This window comes from Gouania willdenowi, chromosome 7 (assembly GCF_900634775.1).
Source record: "Gouania willdenowi chromosome 7, fGouWil2.1, whole genome shotgun sequence".
In the NCBI taxonomy this organism is placed as follows: Eukaryota; Metazoa; Chordata; class Actinopteri; order Blenniiformes; family Gobiesocidae; genus Gouania; species Gouania willdenowi.
In genome coordinates, this window is record NC_041050.1 from 25822055 (window position 1) to 25842548 (window position 20494).

General features: G+C 41.3%; 2 protein-coding genes across 2 annotated transcripts; both read left to right on the plus strand.

The window, feature by feature from the left end:
* The first annotated feature begins 3297 nt into the window (after positions 1-3297).
* Positions 3298-4146, plus strand: hes2.1 (hes family bHLH transcription factor 2, tandem duplicate 1). The gene is made up of 3 exons (XM_028453870.1): positions 3298-3425; positions 3519-3702; positions 3812-4146. Exons 1-3 carry the CDS (start codon positions 3354-3356, stop codon positions 4144-4146), a joined length of 591 nt encoding a protein of 196 aa, XP_028309671.1. The 5' UTR covers positions 3298-3353.
* Positions 4147-18711: 14565 nt separating this feature from the next.
* On the plus strand, positions 18712-19717 carry LOC114467497 (transcription factor HES-2-like). The gene is made up of 4 exons (XM_028453836.1): positions 18712-18846; positions 18955-19050; positions 19163-19250; positions 19333-19717. Exons 1-4 carry the CDS (start codon positions 18757-18759, stop codon positions 19665-19667), a joined length of 609 nt encoding a protein of 202 aa, XP_028309637.1. The 5' UTR covers positions 18712-18756; the 3' UTR covers positions 19668-19717.
* The last annotated feature ends 777 nt before the right edge of the window (positions 19718-20494 follow it).

Below are 20494 nucleotides of genomic sequence, written 5' to 3' on the forward strand. Positions count from 1 at the left end.
GGAATTAAAACTCACATGTAAATGTGGCCATGAGGGTAAAGTGCCTTGCCCAAGGACACAATGACAACGACTTGGCTAGAGTGGGATTCGAACCTCCAACCCTTCAGTTATTGGACGACCAACTACCACTATTCAGAATTATTATTACCATGGAAACACAAAGCAGAATACTTTAATTCTGAATAATTAATTCTGAACTAAAAAAGATCATGTAACTGTGGCTGTTTAGCTTCAGTACACGTCTTCAGAAGACCCTCGAGATCGATCAATTTCCTGTGGTACTTCATATCACGGACTAGATATTTGGAATATACATTGGCACAAGAAAATAATTTAAAAGCTTGCAGCTTCATCACTATCTTATGGTAATTACAACCTGGGGAAATTCTTTTATCTAGCATGGACTTCTCTTTGCTAGTTTTTTCCAATTCTAGAATTTTATAATTTCAACATTCCTTAATAACTAAGCATCAAAACATTTACATATCCAAGACAGTGTGCAGTCTTATCACAGATCAACACTTTGTCTCAGTAAAAATGTTCCCAATGTTTTCTGTTCATTGTTGGGCTCTAGACTTTAATGACAGGCTGAAACTTTCCTAGGCTTATAATCAAGGCTGAGGTGATCGATAGTGAACCTTATTAGTTATGCTGATTAAAGTATTAAGCTGCTAGACTTGTGGAGCATCGTGATAACGTCACTGTCTGCTATATAAAATGTCTCAGTAAATGTAATAAATCACACTGTATCAGAGAGGAGGAGCATTACCTCAACAGGTAATCAACTCTGACCATGGGTCAAAGGTACAGGGAAAACATGCAAACTGCAAACAGAAACACCTACACTGCATGGAGGAATCAAACTCTGCAGTTTACTGGAGACAAATATATATTCCCTTGAAATAAATGTCTAAGTTTACATTCAACGCTATTCATTTTCAGTTTGGCAAATAAAGCATCAAGGCAACTTTTATCACTGCCACAAAAAATGTGATTGACTGATCTGAGCATATTATCAACCATCATGTCATCATTTTAAATAATAAGCATTAATATTGTAAAGATTTTTTGATGCTTGTGTGTTATAGTTGTGGTTTTGTGTGTTTTGCTAATTTCTTTTCTTTTTTATTTTGTGTGTTTTGGAGTCATTTACAGTTTGTTGTTTTGTTGTCATTTTTTTTTATATTTTTCAGTTATTTATTTTTAGTAATTTGAGTATATTCATTGTCATTTTGTAAGTTTTTGGAGCCATTTTGTGTGTTTACATTGGGGGCTGCATGTGGTCCATGTCCACAGCTATAGCTCAAAACTCATCTCAGGTTTAAGGATGAAACTTTTTTAGAAGAAAAACAATGTAGCACAGAAACTAAAACACAAGGGAAATTGGAGGAAAAAAAAGAACAAAAGATGAATAACTTCGACTAAACACAAGCTGTCAACAACATTTTTTCCCCCTTTTCCATCTATTTGTTGATTATTCTTTCTCAGTTTTTTCCATGTGGTTCTACGCACAATAAAATGAACCAAATATACAAACTGATTTACTTTTTACAGTTGAATTGATTTAAAACGGATTTAATAGAAAAAACGTTGCATGCTTTGATTGGACTTCTTCGAATACACAAATTGATGTAATTAATACATCTGGGATAATCACTAAATAATATATTTTATATTGTAAAAAAAACTAAAAAACAAAACAAAAAACCACACCTTTAACAACTTTTCTTTGCAGCTTTAAACAAAGAGCGCACAGATGCATCCATGCACTGAAACCGAGAGAATAGAGAAGAAAAGAAACACTCACAGAAGCTTTTCTGTGCTTATTTGAACTGTTATCTCGAGGGGACAGTCCCCCACTGGTCCCGATGGCAGTTACAGTCTGGGGCCCCATGGGACAAGGCGCGTGCACATGAAGCAGCTTGCACTAAAAACCCCAAAACGCACGTATGCACTGTCTCTCTAACATGAATGGATTATGAATAATCATGAATATAAGTTGTGCGTAAAGCTGCAGGTCGTTCTCAGTACAAGCATGATTTAATTCAACTTTAACTTTATAGTGTGTGTGTGTGTGTGTGTGTGTGTGTGTGTGTGTGTGTGTGTGTGTGTGTGTGTGTGTGTGTGTGTGTGTGTGTGTGTGTGTGTGTGTGTGTCTTTCCAGAGGGAACAAAGCGACCCAAACACACAGCAGAACCATGGCGATGGAAATCGGAGCGCAAACTGTTGGGATGCTGAAGGGAGTCGTGGGGGCTGGGTTTGTGGGTGAGGAGGGGAGCGGATGGGGGGAGTGGGGGATTGTCCGGGATCCCATCTGCTGCTGCTGCTGCTGGAAGTGGCGCGTGCCGAGCGCGTGAAGCCCGCTGGAAGCGCAAAAGTTTCCATAAAGTCACGCAGGCTTCGGATGTGTGTTTGTTTTAAACAAATAAACGAAGTGTTACACGTATGTAATATATTGTTCATAAATAATAAATAAGAGACCTAAATAAGTGTTCTGCTTTTCATTAAATCACTTGAATGCGCAGCCTCACAGTGTTTCTGCACGTGCATGAGCACATGCGTGTTTATTTAACGCGTTGTTATTTTCACATGTCCACAGGCTAATACATTAGAGCTGCACCTTTTTTTTTTTATTGTGGTTGTTTAGCAGGTTATCACTGTCTCTCCTTCTGCTGCAGGTAAACATGGGTTTGACATTAGAAACATGCTGCTGACGGTCCTCAGACACAGACAGATGTCAATCTATGGCGTGGCTTGGGTATCAGGTTCATGAATGATAGGAATGGATTAGTCTGGACATCTCAGATTCACTCAATGTGTGTGTGTGTGTGTGTGTGTGTGTGTGTGTGTGTGTGTGTGTGTGTGTGTGTGTGTGTGTGTGTGTGTGTGTGTGTGTGTGTGAAATAAACAATAAACACACACATATTGGCACATTGGTGTGTGTGTGTTTTTTTTGTTGTTGCAAACTTTATATACTTGTCTTTAACAGTGGAACATAGGAGTTGTTGGATGAAATGTGCTGTAAAAGTGTGCATGTGCATTGGTCTCTTGTTGGATGAAATCGTCGTTAAGTGTAAAAAGTTTCTGAATAAACGGTAACATTTGAATTGATAAAGCACCAGAACGCAGAGCTCATACCAGTAGACACTGGTGTGGGTGTGCAGATGGTCCCAGAGGAGGAGGAGGAGGAGGGGGGGTCTTTGTCACACACGGTGGCTTGTGTCCCCTCCCCTCTGACGCCCCTGAGCCACATAAATACGAGGCTCCGCAGCTCCGCAGCACACTTCACCTCCACAGCTCACAGAGCGAGTTTCACCTCCACCCACAAAGCACCGCCACAAGCAGCAAACACCATGAGTCCCAGCCAGCCTCTGGCCCCCAGGGCCACCGTAGCCCAGAGGAAGCAGGCCAACGAGCTCAGAAAGGTGAGCCTAGGAGAAAACTCTTTAGCTTGAGTCACTTTCAGGCTTGTGTGTTTTGGTGCAGCTGTTTGAACTTTTCTATCGTTTCTTCCTCAGACTTTGAAGCCGTTGTTGGAGAAAAGAAGGCGTGCGCGCATCAATGACAGCCTGAATCATCTGAAGAGCCTAATTCTGCCACTTGTTGGCAAAGACAACGCGCGCTATTCCAAACTGGAGAAAGCTGATATCTTGGAAATGACCGTGCGCTTCCTCAGAGACCTACCCTCTTCCCCTGTCAAAGGTGAGCATCGCCTCGAACACGTTTTCCGTTTGCTTAGGATGAGCTCCGTGTGATTATGAGCTCCATGTGATTACCCTGCAGTCACTAACCGACCTCTTCCTCTCCTCAGACGCCACAGAGAGCTACAGAGAGGGCTACAAAGCCTGCCTCCAGCGCGTCTCCGCTCTGCTTCCCAAAACCAGCTTGGATCAGGGCGCGTGCCAGCGCGTGCAGGACTTCGTCCAACAGTCCATGTCCAGCAGCGTCACCCCGACCTGCCTGAACTGCTGCGCTCAGAGCTCCAGGACTCTGCCTCAGATCCAGCAGAAACTGCTCAGCCTGAAGTCCAGCTTCAGCTCCAGACTGGAGATCCAGGCCCGGAGCGGCAGCGGGAGCGCGGGGCCACAAAGCCGGGCGCAGCCAGGGCCGCAGCCCGCCAATGTTGGCATGTGGAGGCCCTGGTAGATCACATAGACATTTATATCATGTATTTTATTTATTCTTTATGATTGACTGCAATATATATTCATACAAGCGTAGCTTAGCAAAGACAAATGAAGAATGTTTCTGTATGATGTTTAAAGTCAGTATTTGTTGCCAGTGGTGCGGGCACAGATCTCACTTATAAGATGCAATCCTCTTTGGGGTTTCAAAGATACGGGTTGTAAACAACACTTTTGTAAAACCCCAGGGGTTATTTTTGTTTGAGGTTTGCACTATATGGACTTAAAAGTATTTTGTTCTGTGCAACGGTAGCGCGTAAACACTGTGTGTTCATAGGATGAGCATGTTGTTATTTACAATTCTGTCTTTCCGAATTGCTTTAAATAAAATAAAAAAAAAGATTTTAAAAAAAATATGGTGGTGGTGTGTGCATGTGATCTTTGAAGTTTCGGTGTTACTGGGGTATTCATTCCTCAGTGTGGGAATTAAAGGAGGAAAAGGCGCGCAAACGCACGGAGCCACAGGTCAGCCAGAGCCCATTGATGCTGATGAGCAGCTGCTCCATTGTTACCGTGAGGCGCCTCACTGCAGGAACGCCTAATGGGTGGGAAGAAGCTGGGCGTGAGAAACACAAATACATACAAAATGTGTTCATTAGTTCAATGATACTACACTTTATGAATAAATATACACAGTATCCTTCTAAACAGACAGTAACTCATTTTCACTGAATTAAGGGAATCAGATGAAAAAATAATATAATTTCCTCATCATAATTTTCTACACATCAGAAGTTGTCTGAATTTTACAGCAACTCCTACACCCTGTTTTGGACATTTGGTCTATTTTTGTTGTATTTGCAAATAGTTGATTGAGGGCCACCAAGGCAACTGGTGGCCCTCGGTCTAGTTTTGTGGGGCCCCCAGAAATGACTCCAAAAAACACTCAAAATGAAACACGCAGAAAAATACACAAGATGACTACAAAACTATACACAACAAATCACTGAAAATGAGCGTATGACCTAAAACACACAAAATGACATCAATAACAGATAAAAGTACAAAAAACACTCATAAAATGAGAGAAAAATTCACAAAATGACAGTAAAAAACACAAAATGACAAACAAACAAAACAAAAGTATGCAAAAATAACAATGTTTGGATTGATAAGATTATAAATGCTGACCTGAATTATATTAAAGTGACCCTCGGAATAGACAGTTATGTTTTTGTGTCCCACGCTCCAATATAAGTTGCTCCTCTCTGCTTTACATGATTCCAAAAAGAAGATCGAACTTACTGCAATTCACTCGTTTCATATATATCATTTTAATAAAAGTACGATATTGAACTTGGAATTTTCACAAGCATGTTTAGATATGGTTAATTCCCAGAATCCAAATATTAAAGTGTTTTGGCTTTTCTCTTTAATAGCTAATATGCAAACAAACAAAAAGCTGCTTAGTTGATTAAACTAAACCATTACTTCTCAACTCACGTGATTTGCGAACCCATTTTGAGTTGTTAGAGGAATTTGCGAATTTGTGTTTGTATTTTTGTGTTTGTGCAGCAATAAACTGTCAGATGTATGGATGTATATGACATTGTGTCAAATAGTTTGGCACCTTTTTTAGTTCTTGATTTACCCATTGGTTGATGCTAAAAGCTTGGTGTTGTGCGCTAGCATTATAAAGACATTGTTTTACCAGCATTGCAGTTAAACAGCAATACCTCAAGCTGTTCTTTCATATACAGTTTGTATCTAGAATTGTAGAAACTAAGAGTGTAAAAACACTGCATTACGTTTAATCTGGTTGGTCGGCTATGATGTGATGTATTGTTGTCTGGTTATTTAATTTGTTGTACTTTTGTAATGTCCAGTGATCATTTTTTAAATAAAATATAATAATTTACTCAGGTTTGGGTGTAGAAATGTAACAAATTACATTACTCCTTTTAAAACAAACTTAAAGGCATAGAGGAGGATTTTTCCAAAGTTTAGAAAGGAAAGTCCTCTCCACTTTTTGAAAAAATGCACATTCTACCTTCTCCCAAAAAGGAAATGCCTATTAAATGTGTGCGAGCGAGCGTGCACGAGCCCAGTGTTCCACGTGCACAGCTTGTCTACAAGTTGGTGTCAGCATTGCTCATACAAGCTTACTTTCCAAAAGAAGATTTTCACTTTTCCCACTATGTCAGACTCGCCACCGGTAAGTGCAGCGCAGAAAGCAAAAACTAGCTAGGAATGAACACGTACAACGGTCTTACATAAACATATCACCAGGTTGACAATTAGGAAGACCAATAGTCTTGATGATCCACCTGGAATTTGAAGCCAAATTAACATCTTCTACAATACCTTTAAGTAAAAGTGAAATTACTGATTTAGAAATACACTCAAAAACGTACAAGTACCCATAAAAGCCACTCAATTACAGTAACGTTAGATTAAAGAAACACCATCAGCATTATTGATGCAGCTTGGTCACATCCTCAGTGAAGAACCCAGGTTACGGGGTGTTTCGGTTCTCAAATCTTCAGACACCCTCACTGACCCAACTCTTCCCAGAGGACTGTTAGTTCAAAGAGCACTTGCCCTGAGGAGTTAGATGTTAAAACCATGTCTGGCCTAAGCGCAGATGAAATGATGTGCTCTGGAAACTTCAGCTGTCTTCCAAGATCCACTCGCAGCTGCCAGTCATGAGCCGAGGCAAGCAAGCCCACCAAGATCCTCTGCTGTGTTGAAGGTCTCTCCCCTGTCCTGACAAAGGTGATGTAATTCCTTACTGGGAGCTGGTGTTTGCTCTGCTGTATGCCAGTGCATATGGTGTCTGCTATTGCCTTCAACACCTGTGGCACCACATGTATCTCCCTTCTGAGCTTTGGGACAGCAGCTTAAGATGTCTTCTAGGGATCCGCACCCTGAACACACCGGGCATGATAAAGATTCAGCCAAAACCCAAGTGTACAGGTTGGTTGGGCTAGGGAGAACCCAGTACAATGACTGGATCAGGAATTTGAGTCTTGATGGTTCTGACTTCCAGATTTCAGCCCAGGAAATCTTTTGAGCAGCTGCGAGGTTCCAGGTGGTCCATGCTCCTTGCTGACGCATTGCCAATCTCTTGCTTTGCTGCTTCTCCACATGTGCCCGGACCTCTTGCTGAATAAGTTGCCACCTCTCTTTGCCCTGGCCTTGGTTGAATTGGTTTCTGGTCTGGCTTCCCAGCCCCAATCGACCGACTGCAACTGAGCCTACAATGTTTCAGTATATTAAATCCGTTACTTTCACCTCTGGTGGCAACACCTTTCTCATCTCGTGTTCTTGGAGACAGTGTGTGGGTGCTGGAGTTTCCAGTGCTGTGAAAAAGTATTTTCCCCCTTCCGATTACTGATTATTTTGTATATTTATCACACTCAAATGTTTTGGATCATCAAACCAAAGTCAACCCAAGTTATTATAAAATGCATTTCCTAAACTATGATTTTATCTATTAAGGGGGGAAAACAATCAAATCCATCTGACCTGATGTGAAAAAGTAATCCCCCCCACCCCATTGTTGAAATTTGAGTTAGTCTTCGGAAATGTACAGTTTCACTGGCCACACCCAGGCTTGATTGCCGCTATGATTGTTGAATCAAGAAATCACTGAAATAAAACCTGTCAGACAAATTGAAGTAGGCTACAAGATAAAAAAAATAAAAAAACAAACAAACAAACAGGACCAAAGAAATTTTTAGAAAAAATGAGAAGCAAAGTGATTAAAATCTGTCAGTGTGGAAAATGTTACAAAGCCCTTTCCAAGGACCACGTTTAGAGCCATTATCAACACATGGAGAAAACTGTAAGCAGTGGTAAACCTTCCCAGGAGTGGTTGACCAACCAACATTACTTCAAGGGTGCAAGGAAAACTAATCCAGGGGGTCACAAAGGATCTTAGAACAACATCCAAAGAACTGCATACCTCACTGACCTCAGTTTAAGTCAGTGTGATGACCCAACCATGCCTAAGAAAGACACTAGGGCAGCACTGGCCTCTGATCAGAGCCTTGACTTCACCTGTAATCCAGGGTTTATGGTTTGGAAAAACCCTGATGCGTTTGTTGACTGACAGCACCTGATGTGAAAGAGTACAGTGTCTGTGTAAGAGTCCAGGTCCAGTTACTCAAAGATGCTTCAGTCTGTATAAGCAAAACAGTTGCGCAGCTGAGTGAGTGCATTGTCAGACCAGGGGCTGATGAAACTGCATAGTGGGTCTCATGCAAGCCCCAAATTAAACATCCATCATTGTTTTGCTGCAACTTACAGTGAAAGCACCAGAAATGTGTTGGGAAGTCACTTTTGCATATTTTTTGGGAGCAAACATAGGAAATCACATCCACAATGCAATGCACCAAACTTTTCCGGCAATGTCAATAAGAGAGTGTTTACAGTGGAGATGAAAACAAACTTTCGAGTGGCGATTTACATCTTTTTTCAAGCAAATTATCTTCCATTTATTGATCTACGAGGCCTGGACATATGCCTATATCTGACAGGAAGTTATCCTCTCCAGCAGCTTTAAAGCTGCAGTATGTACGTTTTTTGGCTTTGTTTGAATAGAAATCCATAATTACCTGTGAGCATGTTGCAAGTGGTCTGAGTGGATACTGTATTTTTGCTGCTTCTCTTGGCTCCGTATATGACGTTTAGAAATCCAGGGGCATGATACGACTTTTCAGCCAGTCAGAGGTTTATTTGTGGGCTCCAGAGCCACTGAAACCAGCTTTGGTAGCTGAAGCCTTGGTGGTTGCTGTAAGCATTCTCGTCCCATCATCCATACCTGCTTTTTTTTGTCAGTGTCACAGGGGATGCTGAGGCCTATCCAGGCTGACATTGGGCATAAGGCAGTGTAAACCCCCTGGATAGGATGCCAGTCTATCACAGGACTTGACAGAGACAAGTTGGGCCACCAGCAGGATTTGAACCCACGACCCCTACACTGATAGGCAGCAATGCTCAGCAGTAGTGGGTCATAGAGTTGGCACTTTTATTACCAGATATCAGCATGTCTCTTTTTCATAAAATGGGATGCCGTTAAAAACCCAAGATGTCAAAAAATGTGAGATAGGGACTTAAATTAGTTATGCTGCTGGATTTCCAACTTCCAATTTCCAACCCTTAAAGCAGCAGTATGTAGAATTGTGAGACTGGAATGGAAAGAACCAAGCACCACACTCCCCTCCCTGTTTTGAATCTACTGGCATCCTCGTGAACACGCACAACCTTGGAGCCAATTGCAGTGACTTTGTCACTAAATCTGGTGACTTCCCAATTCCTCTGACCAACTTTATTTTGTTTTATTGGAGAGTTTTATTATGTTTTAGAGACTCTGACAAGATAGCTTATATCACTCCGTAGTTACTTTCCTCAATGAGGGGCTTACGGCTTGCTGCCATAAGCCCCTCCCCCACCACAAAGCTCACAGGCGGCCGTAGCATTCCCAGCTGCAGGTCAGAGCAGACTCATTCCACTCCTTGTCCACACCCAGCAAATTGATTGTGCATGTTATCTCCACCTTATGCTTGTCCAAGATTTACAAGTGATTTATTATCCCCCGCTACAAAGTGTGAAGGGGTATATAGGCTTGAGCTCCGTCCGTCCGTCCATCCGTCCGAGTTAAAAGGGACAACTTTTCTGAGAAACGGTTTAAGATACGATAACCAAATTCGGTGTGGCTTCAGAATATCAATACCTTGATGGAGTTTGAAAATGACAAGTGCACAATCATTTTTTTTTGTAGTTATTGCCATTTTTCCATTTTTTGTACTCTGTTCGAGGTATCTTCAAAGGGAACAGCTTTTCCTAGAATCTGTTTATGATAGGATAACCAAATTTGCTGTGTGGCTTCAGGTTATCAATAACTTGATGGAGTTCCAAAATGAGAAGTGCGCAATAATTTTTTTCGGAGTTATTGCTCTTGTGCCATTTTTTTTACTCTGTTTGAGGTATCTTCAAAGAGGACAACTTTTCTTAGAAACCGTTTAAGATAATTGGTAATTTTATATTCTGATGTGATAATATTTTCTTATGTATACATCTAAGTTCTTAGATTTAGGAAATTTCAGAAAAAGTTGTGAGTTATACAAAAACAAATCTAGCAGGGGATGTTGATGACAATGTTTTCTTGTTCTATCTGTCATCACTTTCCCTCTGACACCAGTATGTGCATGGTCACAGATTTCCACTTCGAGTCCGTGCGGAGTCCTATCCAAATGTATTGTTTCTCCACATCAGTCTTCCTTTTTTGTCTTGCTTTGCCACGTAAGTCGTTGTGATGGACTGTCAATGTCCAATGTCCAATCGTTTCACAAACTGGATCTTTTCAGATCCCTTCAATGCATGCATGCAACGTGTCTGAGCGCTTTGGATCCTTCCAACGCATGCGCAAAACATGTCTCCATCCGGTTGGCCTATTTTATGGCAGTTTGTGTACTATTTAAAAGGTTGAAACCCTGCTACTTAAAAAGAATTAGAAATGTTTTCTAATACTGGGAAGATTGTGCGTAGCCTATTCAGGTTGAGAATGTCTGTAAACAGTGAAACGACGACTAAATGACAGCTGGAGCGCTGGTCTGTCCCTCCTTCCTTTGCTTTACATTATTTTTGAAAAGCTGTCTCTCATCCCAGCCTGTTTCTGGTAAAGGGAGGGATGGGGGAAGGAGGGAGAGAGCAGATGACAGCTGGACTCTGCACCAACACTGCACAGTTCCACTGTCTACTGATGGTGAATTGAGCCACTTTTGTCCTCTTATGCTGGCCTTATATTTGTCCTCATATTCCTTATATATTTTAATCTCCTACATTGTTTCAGGTGTCACTAACAAGTTTTTGTAACCACATGAATTCCGCTTGGGAGTCTCAGGAAACACACACAGGGTTTATCTTTTTCTTATTTCTATATTATTATCTTAACTGTTTCATTTCCCTTTCAACATAATAATATTCACTGATCATTGATAAAATTCTGACATTAGAATGAAATACATTGATACATACGATTATAAATTAATATTTGGATTGCATGGCTTATGAGTTAGAAGATGAACAGAGACCAAGTCTACGTATTGACTATTGACTTCAATTCACAATGCAAAGTTCCTTTTTGGCATGGAAGTACCTTAGGATAATAGAAATAAATTCACCCTAAGACACAAGTGAGATTACACCTTCTACCTAAAATGCAGACGTATCTTTAAAATGGCCACCGACCATACATGAGAGCGGCCCATATCTCTGATTCTGTTATAGCAAAAATGACGAATCCAAAAAAAAAAGGTTTGAAGTTGAAGAAATCAACAGTATCCCCCTTTCCAAGGCAATTGGAAGTAAAATGTGCAATTACTTTTGAAAAAATACATGCCAAAAACAGTCCATCCATCCATTCATTTTCAGACCCACTTTGTCCTATCTCCAGCTCACACTGGGTGCTAGGCAGAGGTACACACTGAACAGGGAGCCAGTCCATCACAGGGCAGCATACAGACAAAGAACCACTCACATTCACTCCTACGGGCCATTGTTTTTGGGTTGTGGGAGGAAGCCGGATTACCCGGAGAGAACCCATGCAGCACAGGGAGAACATGCAAATTCCATACAGAAAAGACCCAAGTGTCCACTTCAGGGCTTGAACCCAGGACCTTCTTATTGAGAAGTCAACGTGCTAACCACTAAGTCACGTACGCCTACAAAACAGTCCATTCACAACTTAATAAATAAATCACAACATAAAATGTTAATGGATGAAGGATTGAGCAGTGAGAGAACAATAACGATATCCAAACTATGTTCAGAGTTTAGAAATAGACAATTTCCTATCTACAGTGTTGTAGTGATGACGACTAATAGTTTAGAGTAAATTTCATCACTAAAAGGATTGCAAAGCTTGTGTTTTCGTCTCTTTTTTGTGCCAAGGAACACAGACAGATTTCTTGGATCTGCATCATACAGAGTGGAAAATTAACTGACTTGAGTTGCATTACTCTCAGTTGAGTCACATCCAATAGTTTGAAGCGGATCAGAAAATGGTTGGATGATTGCTCTGATGTCAAGAATCAGGTGTTCAATATCCTCCCAAAAGCACATGGAGTGGCATTTGATGTTTGGAAATCCCAAATCAGCAATGTGCTCATCTCATATGGCTGTCAAGTCAGACATAGTTTTGGATGTCCATCCATCCATTGCCAGGTTGCAGGGGCAGCATACTCAGCAGGCAGGCCCAAACTTCCCTCTCCCCGGCCACTTCCTCCAGCTCCTCCGGGCTAATCCCGAGGCGTTCCCAGGCCAGCCAAGAAACACAGTCAATCCAGCGTGTCCTGGGTCTTCTTCAGGGTCTCCTTCCGGAGGAGCGTGCCCTGAACGCCTCACTGGGGAGGCGTCTGGGGGGCATCCTGATTAGGTGCCCGAGCCACCTCACCTGGCACTTCTCAATGCGGAGGAGCAGCGGCTCTACTCCAAACCCCTCCCGGATGACTAAGGAGGAGTTTTGGATGTATTCAATCAAATTACTGAAGACGTGCTCTGATGACTTGAGTTGCATTTCTTTCAGTTGAGTCACATCCAACAGTTTCTGCTTTTCTATAGAGTCTAGTCAGGCATGCACCATGTCACCAGCAGCTAGTTCTGCCAATAGATGCCTCTCACCCGCCACCTGAGCACATTCTTTTACTTTTCTATCCAAGACAAGGGTGGCAGCCCTCCACAGTTACTTTTTGTTGGCCACTCCACATTTGATTGCATGGTTCTCATAATATTGACAGTGCATTTCTGCAGCTTTTGTGCCACAAAACATGATTTTGAATCATCAGCCAAACTACATTTATTTTTACCTTCATTTCACCAGGCAAGTCATTCAGAGCAAGCTCTTTTTTGCAAAGACAACCTGGAAGCAGTGAGGGTTAAGGGACTTGACCAATGTCCCACAGTGATGACCCACTGTGGATTTGAACAAAAGACCATCTGGCTACAAGCCTGCTTCCTTAACCATGAGCCCACCACTGCCCAACATCCTAACGAGCACTACTGATTTTCACTAAACTCAGGCAGATCCCCCAATCATGTCTTCAGCTTCTTTGTAACATGATTGTTTCTCAGTTTGAATGATGAAGAAGGACTTCATGTTTTTTCAATCTGCAGTGCGGTCTGACATAGGAAATTAGTGATGCACCAAAAATTCGGCCACCGAAGATGTTCTCACTGAAACGACCCGACCGAAACAAGATGGTGTAAAGATGCGAGCAAGCAGCACGGTCAGCACAAACTGACAACAGCTCTGTGGATCAACCATATTTCAATACATCTGAGCACTAAAGCTTCTTCTAAACAGAGGTTGAGACAAACCACGCAAGTGTGATTTATGTTTCTGTCATGTTGACACTGTAGTTACGTGTAACCCTCCGTCAACATGGACCACACTGCAGCCTGACGCTTGAGTGTGCACCAGAAGCATGAACTCAGCTTTAGTCTGCCAGTGCACGTTTCACAGAGATCTTCTGCACTTCTACATGACTGTACTTTGTCTGCATAATAAAGATCATTATTTGGATGGGATTAAAGCAGCGTGTACAAGAAATGATGCATGCTGCAGTGAAAGCAGAGAACCTGCTCGGAGATGCACACAGAACAGGAAAGAAGAGCGGAGCCGACAGTGAGAGTCTGTCAGGAACAGATTTCACTGCAATAAAGCTTCATCAACAACTTCAATGCACTTTATGTTTCCTTGAGAGTACAGATTTAATTTGACTCTTACAGCAGCCCAATCAGTTATAGGTCAAATTAAACCTATTATTTGTTTTATTTTATTTCATATTGTCCATTGTTGGAATGTCAGTGCTAAACAAATATTTTTCATCTACTCTTAATTGATTTATTCTTTGAAGCATGAATATTAATGCAATGCTTTCATTTTAGTGAGGTTCATAGACATTCATAGCCATAAATGCAATAGTACTAATAAGTTGCATGATAACTTATTTCCGTTTTTGGCCTTGATTTTTGCATTTTCGGTTGTTGTTTCAGCCAAGAGTTTTCATTTTGGTGCATGCTCCTTTGAACAAATTTAATATACCTAAAACATTAATGAAGTCACTCTGATGACATCACAACTTTTATTTTATGCACATTTACCCTGACTTTGTCATAGTATGGGGGAAACTGTTGGTTTTTTAACTTGAAACCTATTTCAGTGGATTCCTTGACCCCAAAAATATACATTTAAACACCAAATTTGTCAAGCTATAACAAAATCAAAGATATGGGCTCAAGTGTATTTCCGGCAAATTGGAGGCCATTTTTGAAAAAAAAACCCCCCAAAAAACCCAGTCTATTCCGATACAAAGTGTGAGCTCACTTATGTCTTAGGATAAATTTATTTGAATGACCCTAAGTTACTTAAATACCAAAGGGGATCTTTGCATCATGAGTTGAAGTCAAATATCTATTTTTTAGGCTAAACCTCCCTGCTACTGTAACACTAGACCTTTATGGTAAATGGTAAATGGACTTGATTTTATATAGCACTTTATCACCACACTGAAGCAGTCTCAAAGCGCTTTACATATCAGCTCATTCACCCAATCACTCTCACATTCACACACCAGTGGGACAGGACTGCCATGCAAGGTGCTTGTCAACCACTGGGAGCAACTTAGGGTTCAGTGTCTTGCCCAAGGACACTTCGACACATAGTCAGGTACTGGGATCGAACCCCCAACCTCTCGATCAGAAGACGACCCACTACCACCTGAGCCATGGTCGCACCTTTATAGGTTTTTCTGCTCAACAGCATCTATAATAAGGGATCTAAACGAATACACTAGTAATGAAATAGTGACAAAAAAGGCCCAGCAAATGAACACACCATGACAGCAAAGTCTGTGTTGTCAGATCCCACAAACCATACTGTGACAAAAACTGATGAAGACAAAGCATTTTTTCAAGGTGAGGTTTTCAGTAGGCAAATAAGAGAGACTTTCTGAGGTTAAACAGACCTGCTCCATTGATGGATGGATGGATGGATGGATGGATGGCTGGCTGGTTGGTTGGTTAAATGGGTGTGTGGATAGATGTGTGGATGGATGGATAATTGGTTGGTGGGTTGGATGGGTGGATGGATGATGAATGAGTGGATGGATGTGTGTGTGTATGAATGGTCGGTTGGTCGGTAGGTTGGTTAATTGTGTTTGTGGATGTATGCATGTATGTATGTGTCAGATGGATGGATGGATGGTTGTTGGATGGATGGATGGATGATGGTTGGTTGGTTAGATGGATGGATGGTTGGTTGGTTAAAAAAACAATGACGCGCTGCAGACGTAGTGCTTACAACCAAACTTGCTACAGTCTAACTTGTGACTGGCTACATGAGAACTGTCAATCAAACTACTGAAGACATACATTGAGTCCTTCATCACAGGATGAATCAATTGTTGGATGGATGGATGGGCGGTTGGTTGCTTGGTTGTATGGTGGGATGGATGGTTGGTTGGACGAATGACTGGTGGATGGATGGGTGGGTGGTCGGTTGGATGGATGGATACTTGGTTGGATGTGACAGATTTGTTCGTTTCATTGATGACAAAGATGTTTTGTGTACTTTGTGTGAGCTTTTATTAACATTGAAAATATGGATTATTATTTATGGTTTCTTTTTTTTTAACATACTAATTAAATGTCCAATATCTCCTATTTACCCGTAATAAAATACATTCAGGTACACTTTCTCACAGTCTATTTTATGGAACAAACTGTTTTAGAATATCTGATTTCAACTTCATCTAAATTTAACAATAACACAAGCAAGTACAAGCGATTAGACAAATCACATATAAATAACTGGGACACTCAGATTAAGACTAAAAAAGACAGTTTGAACAAAATCGAAATAGTTAACAAATAAGAATAATTACATTTCAAATACTAAACTAAACTCATACATAATACCTAATAAATCAAATAAGCATAGACCCATAAATGATAAATAATAATAAATCAATCAATAAATCTTGAACATAGAACAAAAATGAGTGCCTGTTTCTCCTATTGGCTTGATATTGTTGTTGATTCATTTTTTGTTCATCTGAAATAAATTGATAGATTGACTCAGCAAAACAAAACCTCTGACTATGTCTCTCTGGACGCAATCTCAGATGCTGAATACGAGAGTATCTCAAAATTCTAACAAAATTAAACGTTAATATGCCAGTAATATTCATTTTGATCGGTACAATAAATATCTTTTCAAGTGGAACTTTGTAAAGTCTGTGAGTTATTGTTGTTTTTAGGACTTGGCGTCCTCCATAATGAAACTCGAAGCCTAACAATGATGTGTCAGAGTTCTCGTCCTCAGAAGTCACCGTGTCCTCAACATCCTTTTCTCAGTTCCCATGAAGTGTCGCCACATTGGGAGACAAAGGCTCCCTGTTATCCTGCCTGCGCAGATGGTTTGCTGACGCTAAATTTGCTGTAAAAAGACAAAGGAGGACTCTAACCGTAAGAGCAAAGATGGGAACACATGCACCTCCCCCTTCCTCAGCATCCTCCCCGTATCCCAGCGCAGACATGCGGGACGCGTGCACCAAGTGTGCCTCTCAATTTCAGCATCTGGCTTGGCTTTGCATGTAGGGGGTCGATGCTGTATTCTCCTCATATCCAGGCTCGTTCTCATTAAATACCTGCCCATCATTTGGAACAAATAGCCTATATAAGCTTAAACATCTGTAACAAAAGTAAACTAATCAAACGTCACGGTTTTTGTATAAGAAACAGTTTTAACTTTAACAAACACTTAAATTATGAATAAATGAATGTTTATTTTGGATATTATTAATAAATCCACTTATAGCTTTACCGATTAAAAAAGAAAAATGACTTCAAGGGCAAGCAATGCCTCCTCAGAAAGAAAAAAAAAACTCCTGCATGAACAGATTGTGCATCATGTGTCGTCATCACCATAAAGTATTGATAAACAAGCATTTTGTGACGGCGTGGACGCTGAAACATCAGAGCCAAGCTGCACCAAACTATTGTGTAAAGTAAAAAAAACAAAAAAAAACGAGAAGGGGGCGGTTAAAGAACACATTTAATGGATGCAGATGGGACACCAACGCCAAAACTGCGTCGAGATCATGTGTTCATGTGTGTAAAGTTGATACAAATGTGCGTGTGTGTGCATACGCGCATGCGTGGAGATGTCACGGAGCTGTGATCGTGGGACCGTCTGCAATGCATGTTGGAGCATGGGCGGTGCACGGTGGTGTGTTTGGGGGTCGGGTCATGTGCTGTGCGTGAGTGTGTGTGTCTGTAACAGACAGCCATCTGGTCCCCGTGGCGCGTGCTGCGCGCGTGGTTCCCCTGAGTGCAGTGGTATTTGATGGGCTGTCAAGTTGGAGCTATTTCTTTCTTTTAAAAAAAAACAAAAAACATAAATATTAAAAGTTTAAGTAACACTACTTATAACATAGACACACCTCAGGTTCAAAACACAGGACAAATCACTTGAAAGCTCCTAAATTTAACGTTCACATTGGTGGGGACACTTGGGAACCCCCCACCCTCGTTTGCAGACGCCACCTCCCTGAACAGAAGAGCAGCAGCAGTATAGCCTCCACCCTACAGGTAGTTTACGCACAACTCCCTCCAGACATAAACTGCATAAAACGTCATATGCAAAACTATTGTTTTCCAAATCGAAGAGCAGATGTTTTATGAAAGTAGCGTGGCTTGGGTAGCACGAGTAAGTCATACGTTTGTTCAGATATATTTCCAGGCGAACGTCTGCCCCCTATGGCGCCAATCTGTGCATTACATCAAGATGTTCAAATGGTGCCATTTAGGTTGCTTCAATGGTATTATTTTTTTTTTTTTTTAGAAGTACAACAAAGTATAAATACAGTATATACAAAATTAAAGATACGAAACACAAAGGCTGATAATCCCACAAAAATAAAGAGTGAGCCAACCAATCATCTGCAGGCAGCAGGAGAATATTAAGAAAAGAAGACGTATATCACAGAAGTTACATTATTATGTATAAAATAAAAGTTTTTGAATAAAGCTGTTAATTGTTTGTTATAGTTACGCATGTAACACATGGCCTGCAGTGTTTCCACACTTTTGCCCTGTGCGTAATTGCTTACCAAGCAAACTCTTAAGAGCATTTACTCTTTTATTTAAATAGCAAACAAACATCTAAAATATAATTTCAACAGTTTAAAACAATAAAGGTATTGGTTTACTTCAAGACGTGCTGTAATGTTTATATATTCGGTGCATGGATCAGCTCATGGTGCTCTTTTACGCACGGATCTCTCCAACTTTTGACGCAAATATTTTTTTACATTTCGTGATGGATTATAACTGTAGACAGCCACGCCTGGATTAAAAATACAAAACAGATGGCTATCTTTTTCAAATGTAAAGCTTTTGTCTTGTTTTCATTGGATTTTTAGCCAGTCCAAATCGCTGTGTCGGCTTGGGGGCGTAGCCGTGACGCACGGGAACCGACGCCACAGACCTGGTTATATACCACAGCTTTGGACCGTTGGAAACACATCACCGCAGAGTTCCACTCTGAACACTTCTCCAAAGCAACATGTCTCCTAACATGACTTGTGACGCGCTCCGAACTTTTTCTCCGAGGATGACTGTAGCCAAAAGAAAAGAAGCTCTCGAGCTGAGAAAGGTACGTTAAAGGACTTCCACTTTATATTGCAATCTTTTACTTGTAATTTTACCGCTGCAAAGCTCCCATTTCCATGAGTAAAAAGCTGACGGACCTATTTTCTTGCAGACGATGAAGCCACTGGTGGAAAAAAGAAGGCGCGCTCGCATTAACGACAGCCTGGACCACCTGAAAAACCTGGTTCTTCCCCTCACAGGCAGAGATGTAAGATGATTAAAAATAGTTATTTACAGTAAACTCATAGTATGTGCATTTTTATGTTTAAATAAATGTTGTTACACATGTTTAACTTCTCATTTTTGTGTATTTTCTTCAGAAAACTCGCTATTCCAAACTGGAGAAAGCCGACATCCTAGAAATGACGGTCAGATTCCTCAGTGAGATCCCCCCGACCAACGCAAAAAGTAAGTTAAAGTTCTGCGGTTTACCTTAAATTAATTTATCATACGTTCTAAGAAGAAAACTAACATTTCATTGTCATTTCAGACGCCACAGAGAGCTACAGAGAAGGCTACAAAGCCTGCCTCCAGCGCGTCTCCGCTCTGCTTCCCAAAACCAGCCTGGATCAGGGCGCGTGCCAGCGCGTGCAGGACTTCGTCCAACAGTCCATGTCCAGCAGCGTCACCCCGACCTGCCTGAACTGCTGCGCTCAGAGCTCCAGGACTCTGCCTCAGATCCAGCAGAAACTGCTCAGCCTGAAGTCCAGCTTCAGCTCCAGACTGGAGATCCAGGCCCGGAGCGGCAGCGGCAGCGCGGGGCCACAAAGCCGGGCGCAGCCGGGGCCGCAGCCCGCCAATGTTGGCATGTGGAGGCCCTGGTAGATCCCTAAAGGCTGAAGGAACTGTGGTGTGTTTGATAGGAAACACTTTGAGATGGCTTCACCTGTAAATACACGATGTGATTCACTGCTGTGTGTCCGTGGATGAAACGTTACGTTTCATCGTGTTTAATGAGTATCATATACTTTTATAACGCGCACGAGTCTGTTGTCCTATGAGCTGACACGTTTAGACAGTCGTATTCTTTAAAATCTGCATGTATGTATCCGGTTACTATATATTTAGTCTTGTCCGTGGGCTAAATGATTAAGGGCGACTAAAACCGCCCTGTAAGACCCAAAGGGTCATTGTTCGTATGAATTTGCACTGAACAGCTCAGTTCTGAGGCTGTGCAGATGGATTTTGTAGACATCACATGTTTCAGGAAGTATCTCTGTTATTGGGATGTGTTGTATTTTGCTCATTGCAGCAAACGTTGTATATATATTGTACAAAATAAAACAAAAAAACACAAAAAGCAGAGTGTGATCATGTCCTTTTGTATTTTTTAAAAAATGCGTTTTTATGCGTATTAATCAATAACAGATCCTTATTAATGACCAGGGAAACAATCCCAGCAGACAGATGCTTAGAGTGGCATACAGCATGACTAAACAGACAATAACTCATTAGTATAACAAAATAATTCTGGGGTTTGGCACAAAAACGCATGGAAATCTGAGCGGACAAAAGTCTATCTCCATGTGGTTTTTATGTTAGAGTGCCTCCCACAGGCACAACTAGGTACTACACTAATGTTGGTCGTAAAGCTGGTCTGTTCTGCCTTCTTGTGACCACTGAGAGTAGTGACCTGCATGGTTAGTTTGCTC